The sequence below is a fragment of the Coptis chinensis genome, chromosome 5 (assembly GCF_015680905.1).
Source record: "Coptis chinensis isolate HL-2020 chromosome 5, ASM1568090v1, whole genome shotgun sequence".
Taxonomy (NCBI): domain Eukaryota; kingdom Viridiplantae; phylum Streptophyta; class Magnoliopsida; order Ranunculales; family Ranunculaceae; genus Coptis; species Coptis chinensis.
Window position 1 is genome coordinate 89818066 of NC_141460.1, and position 17917 is coordinate 89835982.

Here is a 17917-nt window from a genome sequence, read left to right on the forward strand (position 1 = left end):
CATAACTAATGTGGTCGAAAATTTAAGCGAAATTTAACCCGACTACCATTGAAATTTCGGCCAAACCCAATAAAACATTTCGGTCCAACAACTTAAAAAAATGAAATGGCCCAACCACTAAACAAACTAGGCCCCAAACAAAAAACCAAAGCGAAAATTAAATGACCAAAACCAAAGACTTTGGCCCAAAGCCCGACCAACTTAAATTAGATTTGGCCCACCTAAAACAAAAGCTGAAATTTAACCAAAACCACTATTGAAATTTCGGCCAAGCCACTAAAAATTTGGCCCCAAACCAAACAACTTAAATTTTCACCAACTTAAAATAAATAAAATAGGCCCGACCACAAAAACCATGGCCATGGCCCAAAATGAAACCGACCGGCCCCAGCCCAAGCCGTCAACCGGTTCACCTTCCTTCTTCATTCTCCTCCTCCTCCACCAAATCCGGCCACCCAAAACCTTCACACACCACCCCAAACAAACCGTCGAAAATGGTGTGGGTGAAAAACCCAAAACTTTAATTAACCAAGACAACCAAATTTCGGTTCGAAATCACCCCAAAAAAGTTGGATCCGACCCGCCATTAATGGCTTCTCTCGAGCTTTGGCGCCCCCACCTCACTACACCACCCAAACATCAACCCAACAACCTTCCCACACCACCAAAAAGTTCAAACAACGAAAAATTACAATTTAACAACCAAAACAGCTCGAGTCAATTTCTTTGGAGGATGGAAGTGCCGCCATTGATGGAGCTTAGAGCTTGATCGGCCCCCAACCTCAACCAAATCCACATAGAATCCATACACCTGACAACGGTATAGCGGTTAATCAACACCACCCCCGAAAAGTTCCACCAAAATGTAGGGCGTTTTCTTGGTGTTGGACTTCGACGACTCCTTCCTTAGTTCAATGGCTTACTCGAGTTTCAAGGATTTAGTAAATAATCCTACTACTATCTAACCGAACCCGGTCCAATAAAAAATTGGCGGTATATGAGTAAAATAACGACATAGGAAAAAATGCGAGAAAACTAAAGCGGCGAGAACCAAAAACTTCGGCCCGATTGGTGAAAAATCGATTTAAGAAAAATAATAATATAATTACTCACAAAAAGCGGTTTACATGAGCGAGAAAATTCATAAATTGAAAGCGGAAAACCATAAAATCATAGTTCTAGTAGTGGTGAGAGTTAACTCTACTCACCGGTCTTAACGACTCCACGAATTTCTCCGAGTCGAGCCGTCGCGATCCATCTCTCTCGAAATCCGGCTTTCATCTCTGCCTCCATTTTTTAATTTATTCTTCGGGAACCTATTTTCTAGAAAAAGTGTTTATATACTTGGGTCGAAACCCAAGCCCAACACCGACTTCGGGCCCAAAACCGGGCCCCATATCCAGAGTCAATTCAGGCCAATTTTGAAAATAAATAATTTAATTAATTAATAAATAGAAAAATCGTTATTTAAAAATCACGGGCGTTCTGACTATACACATCTCAAAAGAATCTGCGTCGAGATTGGGATGTAAAAACTATCTGAACAAAAAGCGTTGGTTCTTAACTTAGAACCTATACAAGAATGCGCGTTGATTAAACTTAAGCAAGATAATATTGGTATTAATTATGTTAATTAATTCCGAATATATATCCTCATGCCATTACAAAACCTACTATAGTTTAACTGTCTATATTAAAACAAATTATTACTGTCACTTAAATACAAGATAAATATATCACATCTTTTTAGCATGCAATTTCTTGACACGTAGCAAACTCTACGAAAAAAATATATCCTACATAACTAATCAATAATACAGGATAAGTTCATCCATGCATAAAACATTATGGAGTCTTTCATATCATGCATAAAAGAAAATTAGTGTCCTAATACACTTAAAACAAAAATCACTCATGTCATTAATACTACAATAAAACTTTATATTTACTTTAGTCATGCTCTCAGAAAAATTAAATTTTAAAACCACCCTTGAATCATAATTCATGCTTGCAACTGGATCAAATATAGTACGTATTCAAAAAAATAATTTTTCATATTCCTCTATCGAAATCATGTAGTTTAGAAACAAAACAATTCGGAATAAATACTTTCGAATATGCAAAAAAAATCATGTGAAACTAATTTAGCGATATTAATCAATCATATCATACGGTAATAGTTCCTCTATATATACAATAATATATAAAAGCGTGTATATTGCGGTATATACACATCTCAAAAAATATCATGTATCATGAAGTATACCGTCTCAAAAGAATACACGTGTATCATGGTATACACATCTCAAAAAGAATATCATATATTTTATTATTATATTCAATCTATTTCTAACTAATCACCTCTAACAGTTAATCTCTTATACTTTAAAATACTATTCATCCATTAAAGTTAATGCGAGTGAAGAGATAGTTCCTCGACACGAGGCAATTAGTTCCTTACTTCGATGCGTTACAAAAGCCATCGGATAATACAACTCATTCAATATAGATTAAAAATATCTCATTATTCCTTGAATAATATCATACCACTCAAATACAAAGTTCACGGACATGTGGTCATACTTAATCCATACTCCATTGTGAAAATGAACACAAACAATAAAACAAGATTATAGCGGCACACATCATTTTGATCAAATCCATTAATATTTAACATATTACAAATATAACCACTCCTCATATGATAAGGAAAAATAAAAGCATCTCATATGCACTCCACAAAGAGTAACTAATATAAATATACACATTACACATACAATCAAATCCGCGAAAAATATTGACTCTCTTTATTTTTATATCTCTTTCATTTTCTTTGTAAAAAAAAAAACAACTAAGCGGAAATAGTTTTGAAAAATATTACTTCTTAAACACTACCCATAAACTACGATCAGAGAATCACCTAGACTCACCTAAGTCTAAGCTAACCAAATGCTCGATGCCAAAGCATCACACCCGAATTTTGGCCGAGTCGGAAAAACATTATTTGTTCCCGACTCTTTGATTTCAGAGGGTGTGGCCTTTCTCCACTCCAAAACCCATAAACAGTTTTAAAATATCGCGGATAATTAAAACCAATAAAATTTTTAACTTATACAAAGTCCTCTTCATTATAAAACAATTTACAAATGAAAATGCAAATAATATTATCTCGGTGAAAATCTATATCACCTCGAGGAAAACAAAACCTGACACGAGATCAATGCTAGCATGAACCCAAGCGGCGAACCAATCTTCTTCATCACTAAACTGTCAAGACTTATCAACTATGTTCATTTAATGAACACCCGATAAACAAACATGCAAATCGAGATTGACATTATAAACAATCTGGTGTGAGTAACTACTAAAACAACATATAATAATACATATATATACCACGACAAATAAAGGCGGTTAGTTCCTCCACCGGGCACCTTAACTTCCAACCACTAATCTGACAACCTTAAGAATAATAATTAAAGGCGGGTGGTTCCTCGGTTTGAAGCCTTAACTTCCCACTAACCACCTGACAAACTATACACATAATAAATAAAGCGGGGTAGTTCCTCCTCTCGAGGTTAGGTTCAACTAAACAAATAACCAAACAAACATATTATATCGTTCCTCATTTCATGCTTTCGATCCGCGAGTGGGTTCTCTGCTAAGTAATTAGTTTGACCCCCCTACGCAAAACCATATATAATCATCTATCTGCACGGCTACATCGGTAACAAATATATTACCATAATTATATTAATTCAAGCTTTCTTTGTGTGTCCACTAAAATCCGTCGTATCTATGTCTTACCTAGTTTCCCTGGCTACCACAATGATTGAATGACGCCGAACATGTACATCCACATGCCTCCCTTACATAATGAGCCACTCCGTGCGTAACCACCACTGGCGGGATGCGCGCACCGGTAAAATCCTCACCGCGGAAGCCAAATCTATGTAAAAAGCGCCCACTATTCGGCATAAAATATTGCGCATCATCGTTCTATTTTCGCGAGCGGAATAATCAAACCCACTATTAAATTCGCCCGGGGAGGGCCATTCAGCGAAGGCCATTCGAACTTAAGCGAAGCGCCCGAGAAGGGCCGCCCGAAACCGATTCAGGTCGCTGAAGCGCCCGGAAGGGCCAATCCGTGAGTTGTGGTAGTCGGGTTCTAGGATTTTCGTTATGTAATTTATTCGGTGTCATACATTAATGACTCATAAACATTTCTACTATATCGCGTGCGGGTCGATTACCTTATTGCACTAAGCCATAATATCTAGAAACATCTCAATATATCTCATAACCATATTTCATACTTTCCGTGCCATATCTTATTGCTACACCACACTCAGGTGGATAAATATTCACCAATGCTATATTAGCATCTCACATATAAAATAATGGAGTGTAAATACATTTCTCCAAGATATTGCATTAATACAACTATCCTGGCATATTATATCATGTCCGCGATGCTTCAGCGTATCGTATCATTTTTATTATAGCGTTATTAGGAATATAATATCTCCTAACATCTCCGATATCGTCGCGTGTCAAAAATCACAATATCAATGTCAAATCTTTATTAGATAATGACAACCAAATATATCTGAAGCTTCCACGGCATTTTATTACTATATGTGTCCATATAATATACACGTAAAAGCGTAGCACAAATAAAACGATCCACGATCCATGATCAAAGCCCGATATGTATATATCTTTTACTTCTTCGTCGTCAAATCTAAATTAGATAATGACCAACCAAGTTATCTGATATCCGACAATACATTATTCTATATTTGTCCATATAAACAAACATATGAAAAGCTGGAAAAGTCGACATTCACGGTCGGCGGTCGAAGTCGGCGGTCAATGATCAAAGTCGGCGGTCAAAGGTCAAAGTCAAAGGTCAACACCTCATGGTCAATGTCAAACTCGACATGTCATTGTCAAAAGTCAAACTGTCATCATCGTCAAAGTCAAAGGTGAAAGTCGACCGTCCATGGTCAAAGGTCAAAGTCAACCGTCGATGGTCAAAGTCAAAGCTGTCTGAGTCAAAGTCAAAAAGGTATCGTCAAAAAGTCAAAGTATCGTTTCCATTTTTCGGCGGGTTCATGATCATATACCATGGTTCATGGCTAAAGGTCAAAGTCAATGACTTCGTGGGCTCGTAACCCGGCGAAAAGTCAAAGTGGTTCGGACCAATGGCCAAGCCCAAACCTTAAAACCGAGCGTCTAAAAGTCCACTTATTTATTCTACGACCCGATTGGATCTATTTTAAGTCCTATGGGTGGCCTCGGTTTCATATTAGAAAGCGGGCCCAAAACTTATCTTGGCGGCCAAACGGTTAAAGTGGTTGGTCCCAAAAAAATAAAACAAAGAGAAGCGGCCCAACATAACTAATGTGGTCCGAATTTAAGCGAAATTTTAATTAACTTTATTGACTACCATGAAATTTCGGCCCGAGCCAATAAAACATTTAGGTCCAACAACTTAAAAATGAAATGGCCCAACCACTAAACAAACTAGGCCCCAAAAAAAAACCAAAGCGAGTCGGCCCAACCAAAACCAAAGACTTTGGCCCAAGGGCCCAACCAACTTAAATTAGATTTGACCCACCTAAAACAAAAGCTGAAATTTAGGCCAAAAACCTATTGAAATTTCGGCCAAAAAAAAAATTTGGCCCAAACCAAACAACTAAATTTGACCCAAATTACCTGACTTAAAATAGAAATAGGCCCAACACAAAGAAACAACCATGGCCCAAAGATCTGAAACCGACCGGGCCCAAGCCCAGATCGTCAAACGGTTCACCTTCTTCACCCATTCTCCTCCTCCTCCACCAAATCCGGCCACCCAAAACCTTCACACACCACCCCAAACAAACCGCATCGAAAATGGTGTGGGTGAAAAACCAAACTTTAATTAACCAAGACACTCCAAATTTCGGTTCGAAATCACCCCCAAAATTTAGGATCCGACCGCCATTAATGGCTTCTCTCCGAGAGCTTTGGCGACCCACCCTCACTACACCACCCAAACATCAACCCACAACCTTCCCACACCACCAAAAGTTCAAACAACGAAAAATTACAATTTAACAACCAAAAACAGCTCAAGTCAATTTCTTTGGAGGATGGAAGCGTGCCATTGATGGAGCTTCGAGCTTCAATCGGCGACCCCAACCTCAACCAAATCCACATAGAATCCATACACACAACAACGATATAGCGGTTAATCAACACCACCCCCCAAAAAGTTCCACCAAAATGTAGGGCGTTTTCTTGGTGTTGGACTTCGCGACTCTTCCAGAGTTCAACGACTTACTCCGGAGTTTCAAGGATTTAGTAAATAATCCTACTACTATCTAACGAACCAGTCCAATAAAAATTGGCGGTATGAGTAAAATAGCGACATAGGAAAATCACAGAAAAACTAAAGCGGCGAGAACCAAAAACTCGGCGGATTGGTGAAATCGATTTAAGAAAAATAATAATATAATTACTCACAAAAACAGTTTACATGAACAGAAAATTCATAAATTCGAAACAGATGAAAATCATAGTTCTAGTAGTGGTGAGAGTTAACTCTACTCACCGGTCTTAACAGCTCCACGAATTTCTCCGAGTCCGAGCCGTCGCGATCCACTCTCCAGAAATCCAGCTTTCATCTCTGCCTCCATTTTTAATATTCTATTCTCCAGGAACCCTATTTTCTAGAAAAAAGTGTTTATATACCTGGGTCCGAAACCCAAGCCCAACACCGACTCGGGCCCAAAACCAGGGCCCGTATCCGAGTCAATTCGGCCAATTTTGAAAATAAATAATTTAATTAATTAATAAATAGAAAAATCATTATTTAAAAATCACGAGGCGTTCTGACTATACACATCTCAAAAGAATCTCGTCCCGAGATTCGGATGTAAAGCTATACGAACAAAAACGTTGGTTCTTAACTTAGAACCTATACAAGAATGCACGTTGATTAAACTTAAGCAAGATAATATTGGTATTAATTATGTTAATTAATTCCAGAATATATGTCCTCATGCCATTACAAAACCTACTATAGTTTAAGCTGTCTATATTAAAACAAATTATTCTTGTCATTAAATACAAGATAAATATATCACATCTTTTTAGCATGCAATTTCTTGACCGCGTAGCAAACTCTACTGAAAAAAAATAATATCCTACATAACTAATCAATAATACAGGATAAGTTCATCCATGCATAAAACATTATGGAGTCTTTCATATCATGCATAAAAGAAAATTAGTGTCCTAATACACTTAAAACAAAAATCACTCATGTCATTAATACTACAATAAAACTTTATATTTACTTTAGTCATGCTCTCAGAAAAATTAAATTTTAAAACCACCCTTGAATCATAATTCATGCTTGCAACTGGATCAAATATAGTGCGTATTCAAAAATAATTTTTCATATTCCTCTATCAAAATCATGTAGGCTGAAACAAAACAATTGAGAATAAATACTTTCGAATATGCAAAAATCATGTGAAACTAATTTAGCGATATTAATCAATCATATCATACGGTAATAGTTCCTCTATATATACAATAATATATAAAGCGTGTATCAAAAGCGGGTATACACATCTCAAAAAGAATATCGTGTATCATAAGTATACCGTCTCAAAAAGAATACTGCGTGTATCATCATGGTATACACATCTCAAAAAAGAATATCATATATTTTTTTTTATTATATTTCAATCTATTTCTAACTAATCACCTCTAACAGTTAATCTCTTATACTTTAAAATACTATTCATCCATTAAAGTGTAATGCGAGTGGTGAGATAGTTCCTCGACACCGAGGCAATTAGTTCCTTACTCAGTACGTTACAACGCCATCAGATAATACAACTCATTCAATATAGATTAAAAATATCTCATTATTCCTTGAATAATATCATACCACTCAAATACAAAGTTCACAGACATGTGGTCATACTTAATCCATACTCCACGTGAAAATGAACACAAACAATAAAACAAGATTATAACAGCACACATCATTTTGATCAAATCCATTAATATTTAACATATTACAAATATAACCACTCCTCATATGATAAGGAAAAATAAAAGCATCTCATATGCACTCCACAAGAGTAACTAATATAAATATACACATTACACATACAATCAAATCACGAAAAATATTGACTCTCTTTATTTTTATATCTCTTTCATTTTCTTTGTAAAAATAAAACAACTAGCGGAAATAGTTTTGAAAAATATTACTTCTTAAACACTACCCATAAACTACGATCCGAGAATCACCTAGACTCACCTAAGTCTAAGCTAACCAAATGCTCTGATACCAAACTGTCACACCCCGAATTTTGACAGAATTCGGAAAAACATTATTTGTTCCCGACTCTTGATTTCAGGGTGTGGCCTTCGCTCTCCACTCCCAAAAACCCATAAACAGTTTTAAAATATGCGGATAATTAAAAACCAATAAAAATTTTAACTTATACAAAGTCCTCTTCATTATAAAACAATTTACAAATGAAAATGCAAATAATATTATCTCAACTGAAAATCTATATCACCTCGAGGAAAACAAAACCTGACACGAGATCTGCAATGCTAAAACCAAACCACCAGCGACAACCAATCTTCTTCATCACTAAACTTTGTCAAGACTTATCAACTATGTTCATTTAATGAACACACCCGATAAACAAACATGCAAATCGGTTGACATTATAAACAATCTTTGGTGTGTGAGTAATACTTAAAACAACATATAATAATACATATATATACCACGACAAATAAAGCGTTAGTTCCTCCACGAGGCACCTTAACTTCCAACCACTAGTCTGACAACCTTAAGAATAATAATTAAAGGCGGTGGTTCCTCCAGTTGAGGCCTTAACTTCCCACTAACCACCACAACAAACTATACACATAATAAATAAAGGCGGTAGTTCCTCCCCCTCGAGCGCCTTAGGTTCAACTAAACAAATAACCAAACAAACATATTATATCGTTACCTCATTTCATGCTCATCCGCGAGTGGGTCGTCTCGCCCAAGTAATTAGTTTGACCCACCCATACGCAAAACCATATATAATCATCTATCTACAAATACATCGGTAACAAATATATTACCATAATTATATTAATTCAAGCTTTTCTTTGCGTGTCCCTAAAATCCGTCGTATCTATGTCTTACCTAGTTTCCACTACCACCAATCGCAACCCCAACCCCGAACATGTACATCCACATGCCTCCCTTACATAATGAGCCACTCCGTGCGTAACCACCACCGACGCGGGATGCGCGCACCGTAAATCCTCACCGCGGAAGCCAAATCTATGTAAGCCGCCACTATTCGGCATAAAATATTGCGCATCATCGTTCTATTTTTCGCGAGCGGAATAATCAAGCCACTATTAAAATTTCGCCGGGAGGGGCCCGAAGGCCATTCAAAGCGAAGCGCCGGAAGGGCCGCCCGAAGGCCATTCGGATTAAGCGCCGGAAGGGGGCCAATCACATGAGTTGTGGTAGTCGGGTTCTAGGATTTTCGTTATGTAATTTATTCAGGTGTCATACATTAATGACTCATAAACATTTCTACTATATCACGTGCAGGTCAATTACCTTATTGCACTAAGCCATAATATCTAGAAACATCTCAATATATCTCATAAACCATATTTCATACTTTCCGTGCCAATATCTTATTGCCTTCACCACACTCAGGTGGAGCAAATATTCACCAATGCTATATTAGCATCTCACATATAAAATAATGGAGTGTAAATACATTTCTCCAAGATATTGCATTAATACAACTATCCTAGCATATTATATCATGTCACAATGCTTCAACGTATCACACACATTATAGCGTTATTAGGAATATAATATCTCCTAACATCTCGATATCGTCGCGTGTCAAAAATACACAATATCAATGTCAAATCTTTATTAGATAATGACAACCAAATATATACAAGCTTCCACATTTTATTACTATATGTGTCCATATAATATACACATAAAAGCGTAGCACAAATAAAAGCGATCCAACGGTCACAATCAAAGCCCAATATGTATATGCTTTACACACACTACTTCGCGTCAAATCTAAATTAGATAATGACCAACCAAGTTATCAATATCCGACAATACATTATTACTATATTTGTCCATATAAACAAACATATGAAAAGCTGGAAAAGTCAACATTCCACGGTCAATGTTCGAAAGTCGGCGGTCAATGATCAAGTCAACGGTCAAAGGTCAACACCTCATGGTCAATGTCAAACTCGACATGTCATTGTCAAAGTCAAACTGTCATCGTCAAAGTCAAAGGTGAAAGTCAACCGTCCATGGTCAAAGGTCAAAGTCAACCGTCGATGGTCAAAGTCAAAACTCTCTAGTCAAAGTCAAAGTCTGTCATCATCGTCAAAGTCAAACTATGGATGTTTCCATTTTCGACGGGTTCATGATCATAGCCATGGTTCATGGCTAAGGTCAAAAAGTGCATGACTCGTGGGCTCATAACCCGCGGTCGTGGTTCGGACCCAACCGCCAAGAAAACCTTAAAACCCGAGCGTCTAAAAGTCCACTTATTTATTCTACGACCCGATTGGATCTATTTTAAGTCCTATGGGTGGCCTCGAACAATATTAGAAGCGGGCCCAAAACTTATCTTGAAGCGCCCAAACGGTTAAGTGGTTCGGTCCAAAAATAAAACAAAGAGAACGGCCCAACATAACTAATGTGGTCCGAAAATTTAACTGAAATTTCGGCCCAACTACCACTGAAATTTCGGCCAAGCCAATAAAACATTTCGGTCCAACAACTTAAAAATGAAATGGCCCAACCACTAAACAAACTAGGCCCAAACAAAACCAAACAGGGTCGGCCCAACCAAAACCAAAGACTTTGGCCCAAGGCCCAACCACTTAAATTAGATTTCGGCCCACCTAAAACAAAAACTGAAATTTCGGCCAAAACCCTATTGAAATTTCGGCCAAGCCACTAAAGAATTTGGCCCAAACCAAACACTTAAATTTCGGCCCACACAACTTAAAATAGAAATAGGCCCAACACAAAACAACCATGGCCCAAAGACTGAAACCGACCCAGGCCCAAGCCCAAGCCGTCAACAGTTCACCTTCTTCACCCATTCTCCTCCTCCTCCACCAAATCCGGCCACCCAAAACCTTCACACACCACCCCAAACAAACACATCGAAAATGGTGTGGGTGAAAAACCCCACAACTTTAATTAACCAAGACACTCCAAATTTCCAGTTCGAAATCACCCCCAAAATTTCGGATCCGACCGCCATTAATGGCTTCTCTCCGAGCTTTGGCAGCCCACACCTCACTACACCACCCAAACATCAACCCAACAACCTTCCCACACCACCAAAAAGTTCAAACAACGAAAAAATTACAATTTAACAACCAAAAACAGCTCAAGTCAATTTACTGGAGGATGGGCGTGCCGCCATTGATGGAGCTTCGAGCTTCAATCGACAGCCCCCAACCTCAACCAAATCCACATAGAATCCATACACACAACAACAGTATAGCAGTTAATCAACACCACCCCAGAAAAGTTCCACCAAAATGTAGGACGTTTTCTTGGTGTTGGACTCGCGACTCCTTCCGAGTTCCAACAGCTTACTCCAGAGTTTCAAGGATTTAGTAAATAATCCTACTACTATCTAACCGAACCAGTCCAATAAAAAAATTGACAGTATGAGTAAAATAACGACATAGGAAAATCACGAAAAACTAAACCGGCGAGAACCAAAACTCGGCGATGGTGAAATCGATTTAAGAAAAATAATAATATAATTACTCACAAAAACAGTTTACATGAACAGAAAATTCATAAATTCGAAACAGATGAAAATCATAGTTCTAGTAGTGGTGAGAGTTAACTCTACTCACCGGTCTTAACAGCTCCACGAATTTCTCCGAGTCCGAGCCGTCGCGATCCACTCTCCAGAAATCCAGCTTTCATCTCTGCCTCCATTTTTAATATTCTATTCTCCAGGAACCCTATTTTCTAGAAAAAAGTGTTTATATACCTGGGTCCGAAACCCAAGCCCAACACCGACTCGGGCCCAAAAACCAGGCCCACGTATCCCGAGTCCAATTCGACGAATTTTGAAAATAAATAATTTAATTAATTAATAAATAGAAAAATACGTATTTAAAAATACGGGCGTTACAGGGTGTGCTTCAATGTTCACTCTAAGTATACACATGTGCGACAAGTTCTCACTAAGAGCCTAATAGTGCTCCAACAGTGTTTGTATAACCCTTGAGCTTTAGGTTCTTATTGATAGCAATATATACCTTGGATTATAGGAGTTTGCTATTGACTTTTTATTTAATTTTCTAATTCTTATAAAGAGACTTAACAACTATTCAGGTTTTGTTGGCGTAAAACATATTTACTCATGGGATTTGAAGCACTCGTGGGTGCATCACTTTTATGGGTATATTGCCGTGTGAAATTGAGTATGCATGATGCACAAAAGTTCAATTTAAATGTAAAAAAATAGTGGAAACACTATAGATTTTTTCCCAATAAAATTGGGGTTAAAATAATAAATTGACACGATTTTATTTTGCTAAATTTACCCATAATGACTCGAGTGGCGTAGCCACGGGTTAAATTCTAGTCTATATAATAAAGTAGCTTGGTTTTTTATGCTGTTATATCGAATGGTCAGGGAGAAAAAAGTTTTGGGATGATCCTACGGTGATAAATCAATTTATTTTAAGAGTCCTACTTACTCTAAACTAAAGAGTCCTAAAACTTGCCAACAAAATCACCACCCGAAATCAATTTCTTTTAAGAGTCCTACTTACTTTAAACTAAAGAGTCATACTTACTCCAAAAAAACTTGCCAACAAAATCACCACCCGAAATAAAAACCCCTGCATTGGAAACCAATAGTTCCGTTTGTTCTTAATAAAAAAAATAATAAAGAGTTGTGTACTCTTCATTGAAAACCAAAATTGTTCATCGAATTTTTTTCCCATAGGTTTGATTGGTTCCTTAGATTAAGTTTACATCATTCCAACTTAGTGTACATGACAATGATTTCTAACCCTTGAGCTTTCGGTTTTTATTGATAGCAATATATATATATATACTTTGGATTATACGAGTATGCTACTTGGAGAAGGATCGGAAAATTAGTATGCATAAACACTTCAATTCCATTTCAATTCCTAAGGTGCGCGCATACTAATATATAGAGGTCACTGTAAGTAAGCAAAAGAAGAAAAATGTTAAAAACATGGCCAATAGGTCACCTAGCTTAGTGGTAATTCTAAGAGTCTTGAGAAAATATATCTACACGGGATAGTATAATATGGTTAAAGCAAAATTTCATAATTGGTTAATCGATTTGATAGCAGTAGTTGTACCCTCTTTATATATCCATAGATCCATAGGAATTGATAACATGTTTCCACTTCAATTGATTTTAATTTTAATCACATGGAATATAATAATTGAAAGAATTGGAGTTTGGTTCTCATTCAATTTTCCCATAAGGATGTCAGGATGGAACATTCGTTGATGTAAAATAATTAGTTCCCTTATCAATTTTTGATTATCAGCCATGGATAAGGCACCACCTGCAAGTGCATTTGATGTTTCTGTTGTCGACGCACCACCTAAATCTACTAATGAACCTACTACATCTGTTCAGGTATTTGAAGTTCCTTTTTCACAGTTTTGTTATGTTTGATTCTTACATGATTTCAAACTTTTAAATTTTGTAACAAAGAAAAACTCTTTTGTTAATTTGACAACGTTCTCATTTAATTTTTTATGCGGCTTTTCATGTACTTGCATCATCCAGCAAAGAGAATTGGATTTTATAAATTGAGTACGTGAGCATAAACAACGGATCATTGACCATGTGCTTGCTACCCTTGCTAAGGTATGTAATATATATACGTTCATTATATACGGTGGTTGTTTACTGCCTTCTGATGGTTATGTTTTATCAAATATAAAATGCAGGTTTTGGAAAAACAAGGAAATGAAGGCCATCAAGTCCAATCACCTCCTCTGCAAAATGAGGTTGTAGTTACTCCTCCACAATCCACTCTTAATGTTAGTCCGACCAATGCTTTTACACCCTCTCACCTTCTCATTAAGTTATTAACGAATAGAAGAGAAAGAGAGCTCATAAGTGGTAGAAGCAGCAAGCGAACAAGAAGGAACTTAGAAACAGGCCTTCAAAATATACCTGTGTCCATGTCTTCCCATATGTAAGTTTCGTTTCTTTGTGTGTTTTCTATAGCATTGTTTTTAGTCAAAAATATTTCCATTCCTAGCCAATTATGATTTTTTTTTTCTACATGTTAGTGACACCCAAAATGAAATGGAAGTGGATGATCTTAGTGTTAGTCCGACCAATGCTTATACACCTTCTCATACTTCTCGACGCAAGTTGGACCAACGCAATAGAAGAGAGAAAGAGTGCATAAGTGGTAGAATGAACAAGTGAACTAGAAGGAACTTAGAAGCAGACCTTCATAATATTCCAATATCAATGTCTTCATAAATGTAAGTTGAATTTCACTGTGTTTTCTATAGCATTGTTTTCAGTAAAAAAATATTTCCATTCCTAACTCATTAGGATTTTTTTCCCTACATGTTAGTGACACTCAAAGCGAAATGGATGTGGATGATTATTTTTAGCCTCTTACAGCTGGTGTCAATATGGAAGAACCTGCTAATATGCATAACAATGTCCGCCATTATCTTGGAAAGATGGATGTGGAATGCTCATTTTGTAAAGCTCTGCACTGGAAAGATGAAAGGCTAGCAAATACATCAGTCAAAAGACCTTTTTTCGGGATATGTTGCAAACAAGGAAAATTCAGTCTTCCTCTACTTTGTCCATTGCCTCCTGCGATTCAAGATATATATGATGGTAGTGACACCAAAGCTAGGTCATTTAGACAACATCTTCATAAGTATAACTTGGCTAATGCATTTACCAGTCTCGTTTGTCAACCGGATGACAAAATATTTAGCAATAGCGGTCCTATTCCATTCCCCGTTCATGGTGAGTTATGCCATAAAATTGGATTGTTACTACCAGAACCTGAGAAAGATCCGACTTATGCTCAGCTCTATGTTTATGACCCATCCAGTGCCCTTGATGTGCGTTGATAAGTGTAAAAACTCTAGTTTACTCCTACTTAACTAATTAAACTTAAACAGAAGTAAACCTTATAGTAATTTACTCTAATGTATCAAAGTTATCTACTCTCTTGAATCGTGCAATAAATGGAGTAGAGAATTCGTTCCACTCCTAGTTCTTTAAACGTAAGTTTCCGCTAGTTTAATCGATACTAACAAAACGAATGAGAGTAATGATGAATTGAATTAAACTAATATGGCAATTTAACTTAAATAAGATGTATTAACTTATACTATGATAATAGAATATTGAAATGTAAATATGGAGAAGGGATTAGGGAGATTTGAATCCACTTGATGTACTCCTAATATGCTAGTGTAGGTTATTGCTATCCTAATTAACTATTTTTTTTTTTTTTTTGCTAAAGGTAATTGATTAATAAAAGAATAAGAGTTACATGGAACCAAAAGTAACAAAACAGAACTAGAAATAGGAATACAGGGCCTTTACTAGAATATGGTTATCAAGTTAACAAATCAAAAATAGGTAGTATAGTGGTTCTCCAAATTTTTCATGAAAGAGGATAGAGATTCCCACCATTTACTGTCTCCCTGAGTTAGAGCAGCCCCATGTCTGGCACAACCGTCTGCTCCTAAATTAGTCTCTCTCCAGGTTGGAGTGACATTTATCCATGCTGCTTTTCCCTTAAGATATTTCCATATTTCCTTAACTCTCCAATGTGTTGTGTTGTTCTGGAAAGCGTGAACAATTTATGAGGAATCGCATTCCACCCAAATATATCGCCATCTCAGTTCAAGCACTTGCTTAATGGCCTGCACAATTGCCATTGTTTCTACCATGTAATTTGTGGACGTACCCATTCTGCCAGTAGCTGCTCCCAGAAATTCTCCTTTGTAGTTTCGGAATTCTAATCAACTAAGATTAAGTGTTGATCCCTAATTATTCATGGCAATCTCTGCCAACTAATAATTAGCATGTGAGGAAGTCCAACCCATTCTCATGGCGAATCAACTATCTTACTAGAGTGAAACTCTTAAACGCAATAATCCTAACTAACACATCAAGTCTTCATCAAGCTTCATCAAACCCCTCTAATGGAGGTTTAGCTAGAAGTCATTAGACTATCATAAGCATTTAAATAAGAATGAAGCATAATTAAGAGCAAACTTTCTTTTATTAATCAAATGAATAATGAAGAATAATAACTTAACTTAAATTTAATATAATAACTAAGTCTAAATCCTAACTATTTAGCTCTAAATAATTATATCTATCTAAGTCTAAGTATATAGAGAGTTATGCCTTAGTCCTCTTTATATAAGAGAGGCTAGGTTTATAATTTCGTGCATGGGCTTTGGAGCCATGTTTTGGGCCCTTAAATCAAACCCAAAACCTAATTACATAAGTCCAAAAAGGGTTTCTCTATTGAAAATTACTGCAATAGTCTTTTCGTCCACTTCTACTTCTCTGATTTGGTCAAGGTCTGGACCGTTAGAAATCTCTTTCCGAGCCGGTCGTTTTAACATATAATAGGCCCAATTACGATGTCTTAGTCCAAAGATACGGCCTGCGGAAGTTCTATTGACTTTTCTGCTCTATTTCTGCCCGCGTTGACTTTGACTTTTCAGCTTTGACCGGGCTTTAAAAAGGCTTTTTCTCCTTGAATGATGGCCTTTAATCATAGAACCTCTTAGCAACCAACTTTTACTCCTTTATCTCGCAAAAGTGATATGTTTCTTCACATATTTGACTCCAAGACCTGAAATACATAAATGTATGTGAATAGTACTAACTCATATATATTATACACATAATTGGTCTAAATGTAATGATATTAAGGGGTTAAAACTACAGTTTTTGGCTCTTATCAAACCATCCCCAAACAGCATTTTGCTTGTCCTCAAGCAAATATGATAATTTAATATAAGTGACCAAAAATGGAGTTCTAACTAATCTCTTTTCGCCGAGTGCGATTGCATTGACCATATGCAACAAGGCCTTAAACCACTAGGAATTCCCTGGTGGATGAGTTATAGCCTCATGAGAGTTTTCCAGCGAAGGTACTCACAAACTTCATCCATACTACAACGACTAAAAAATAAAATTATTGTTTCCTACTTTATTCTCAGATCTATACATTTCATTAGCAATGAATATAGAATAATCAAGTCGAAACCTAAGCTAATGTGTGCATAATAATCAATCATCTACGAATAAGCATATATATAATGAACTATGCTATGAAATGCAATAACAAATCCGTTTTTGAAACTTTGGAATAACATCCTTAAGTAGGACCTCACATATATGTCAAAACAAAAACCACTCTGATTTTTCCACTCAAGTTTCACTCACTCCAGTGCGCAGTGGGCACACTTTACCTTACAATCTTAATGACACACAAGGAAGCCGAAATCGATCAAACACATCTGTCACTTACTATCATACTAACCTATTCCTAATTGAGTTAGAGGTCTTTATTAGGTGTTGCGGGGATTAGGTGACGGTTTAAGAATGAAGGAAATTGATATTCAAAAAGGACAAGTCTGAGATAATAGAGTCTTCATATTATGTAACTAGAGAAAACCTTATTCTTTACTTTGCTTCTACACTTTGTTTCCATCCTTAGCCATTTTTTTTTTCTTTTTCTTTTGACTTTTGACTCCTTTGATTATGTTTTTGAAGTTCTAACTTTTTATTTT

General features: G+C 36.6%; 1 protein-coding gene across 1 annotated transcript; it reads left to right on the forward strand.

Annotated features, from left to right (window-relative positions):
• Positions 1-14767: 14767 nt before the first annotated feature.
• LOC147499902 (uncharacterized) lies at positions 14768-15223 on the forward strand. The gene has a single exon (XM_086563562.1). The coding sequence runs from the start codon at positions 14768-14770 to the stop codon at positions 15221-15223; it is 456 nt and encodes a 151-aa protein (XP_086419688.1).
• Positions 15224-17917: the final 2694 nt, after the last annotated feature.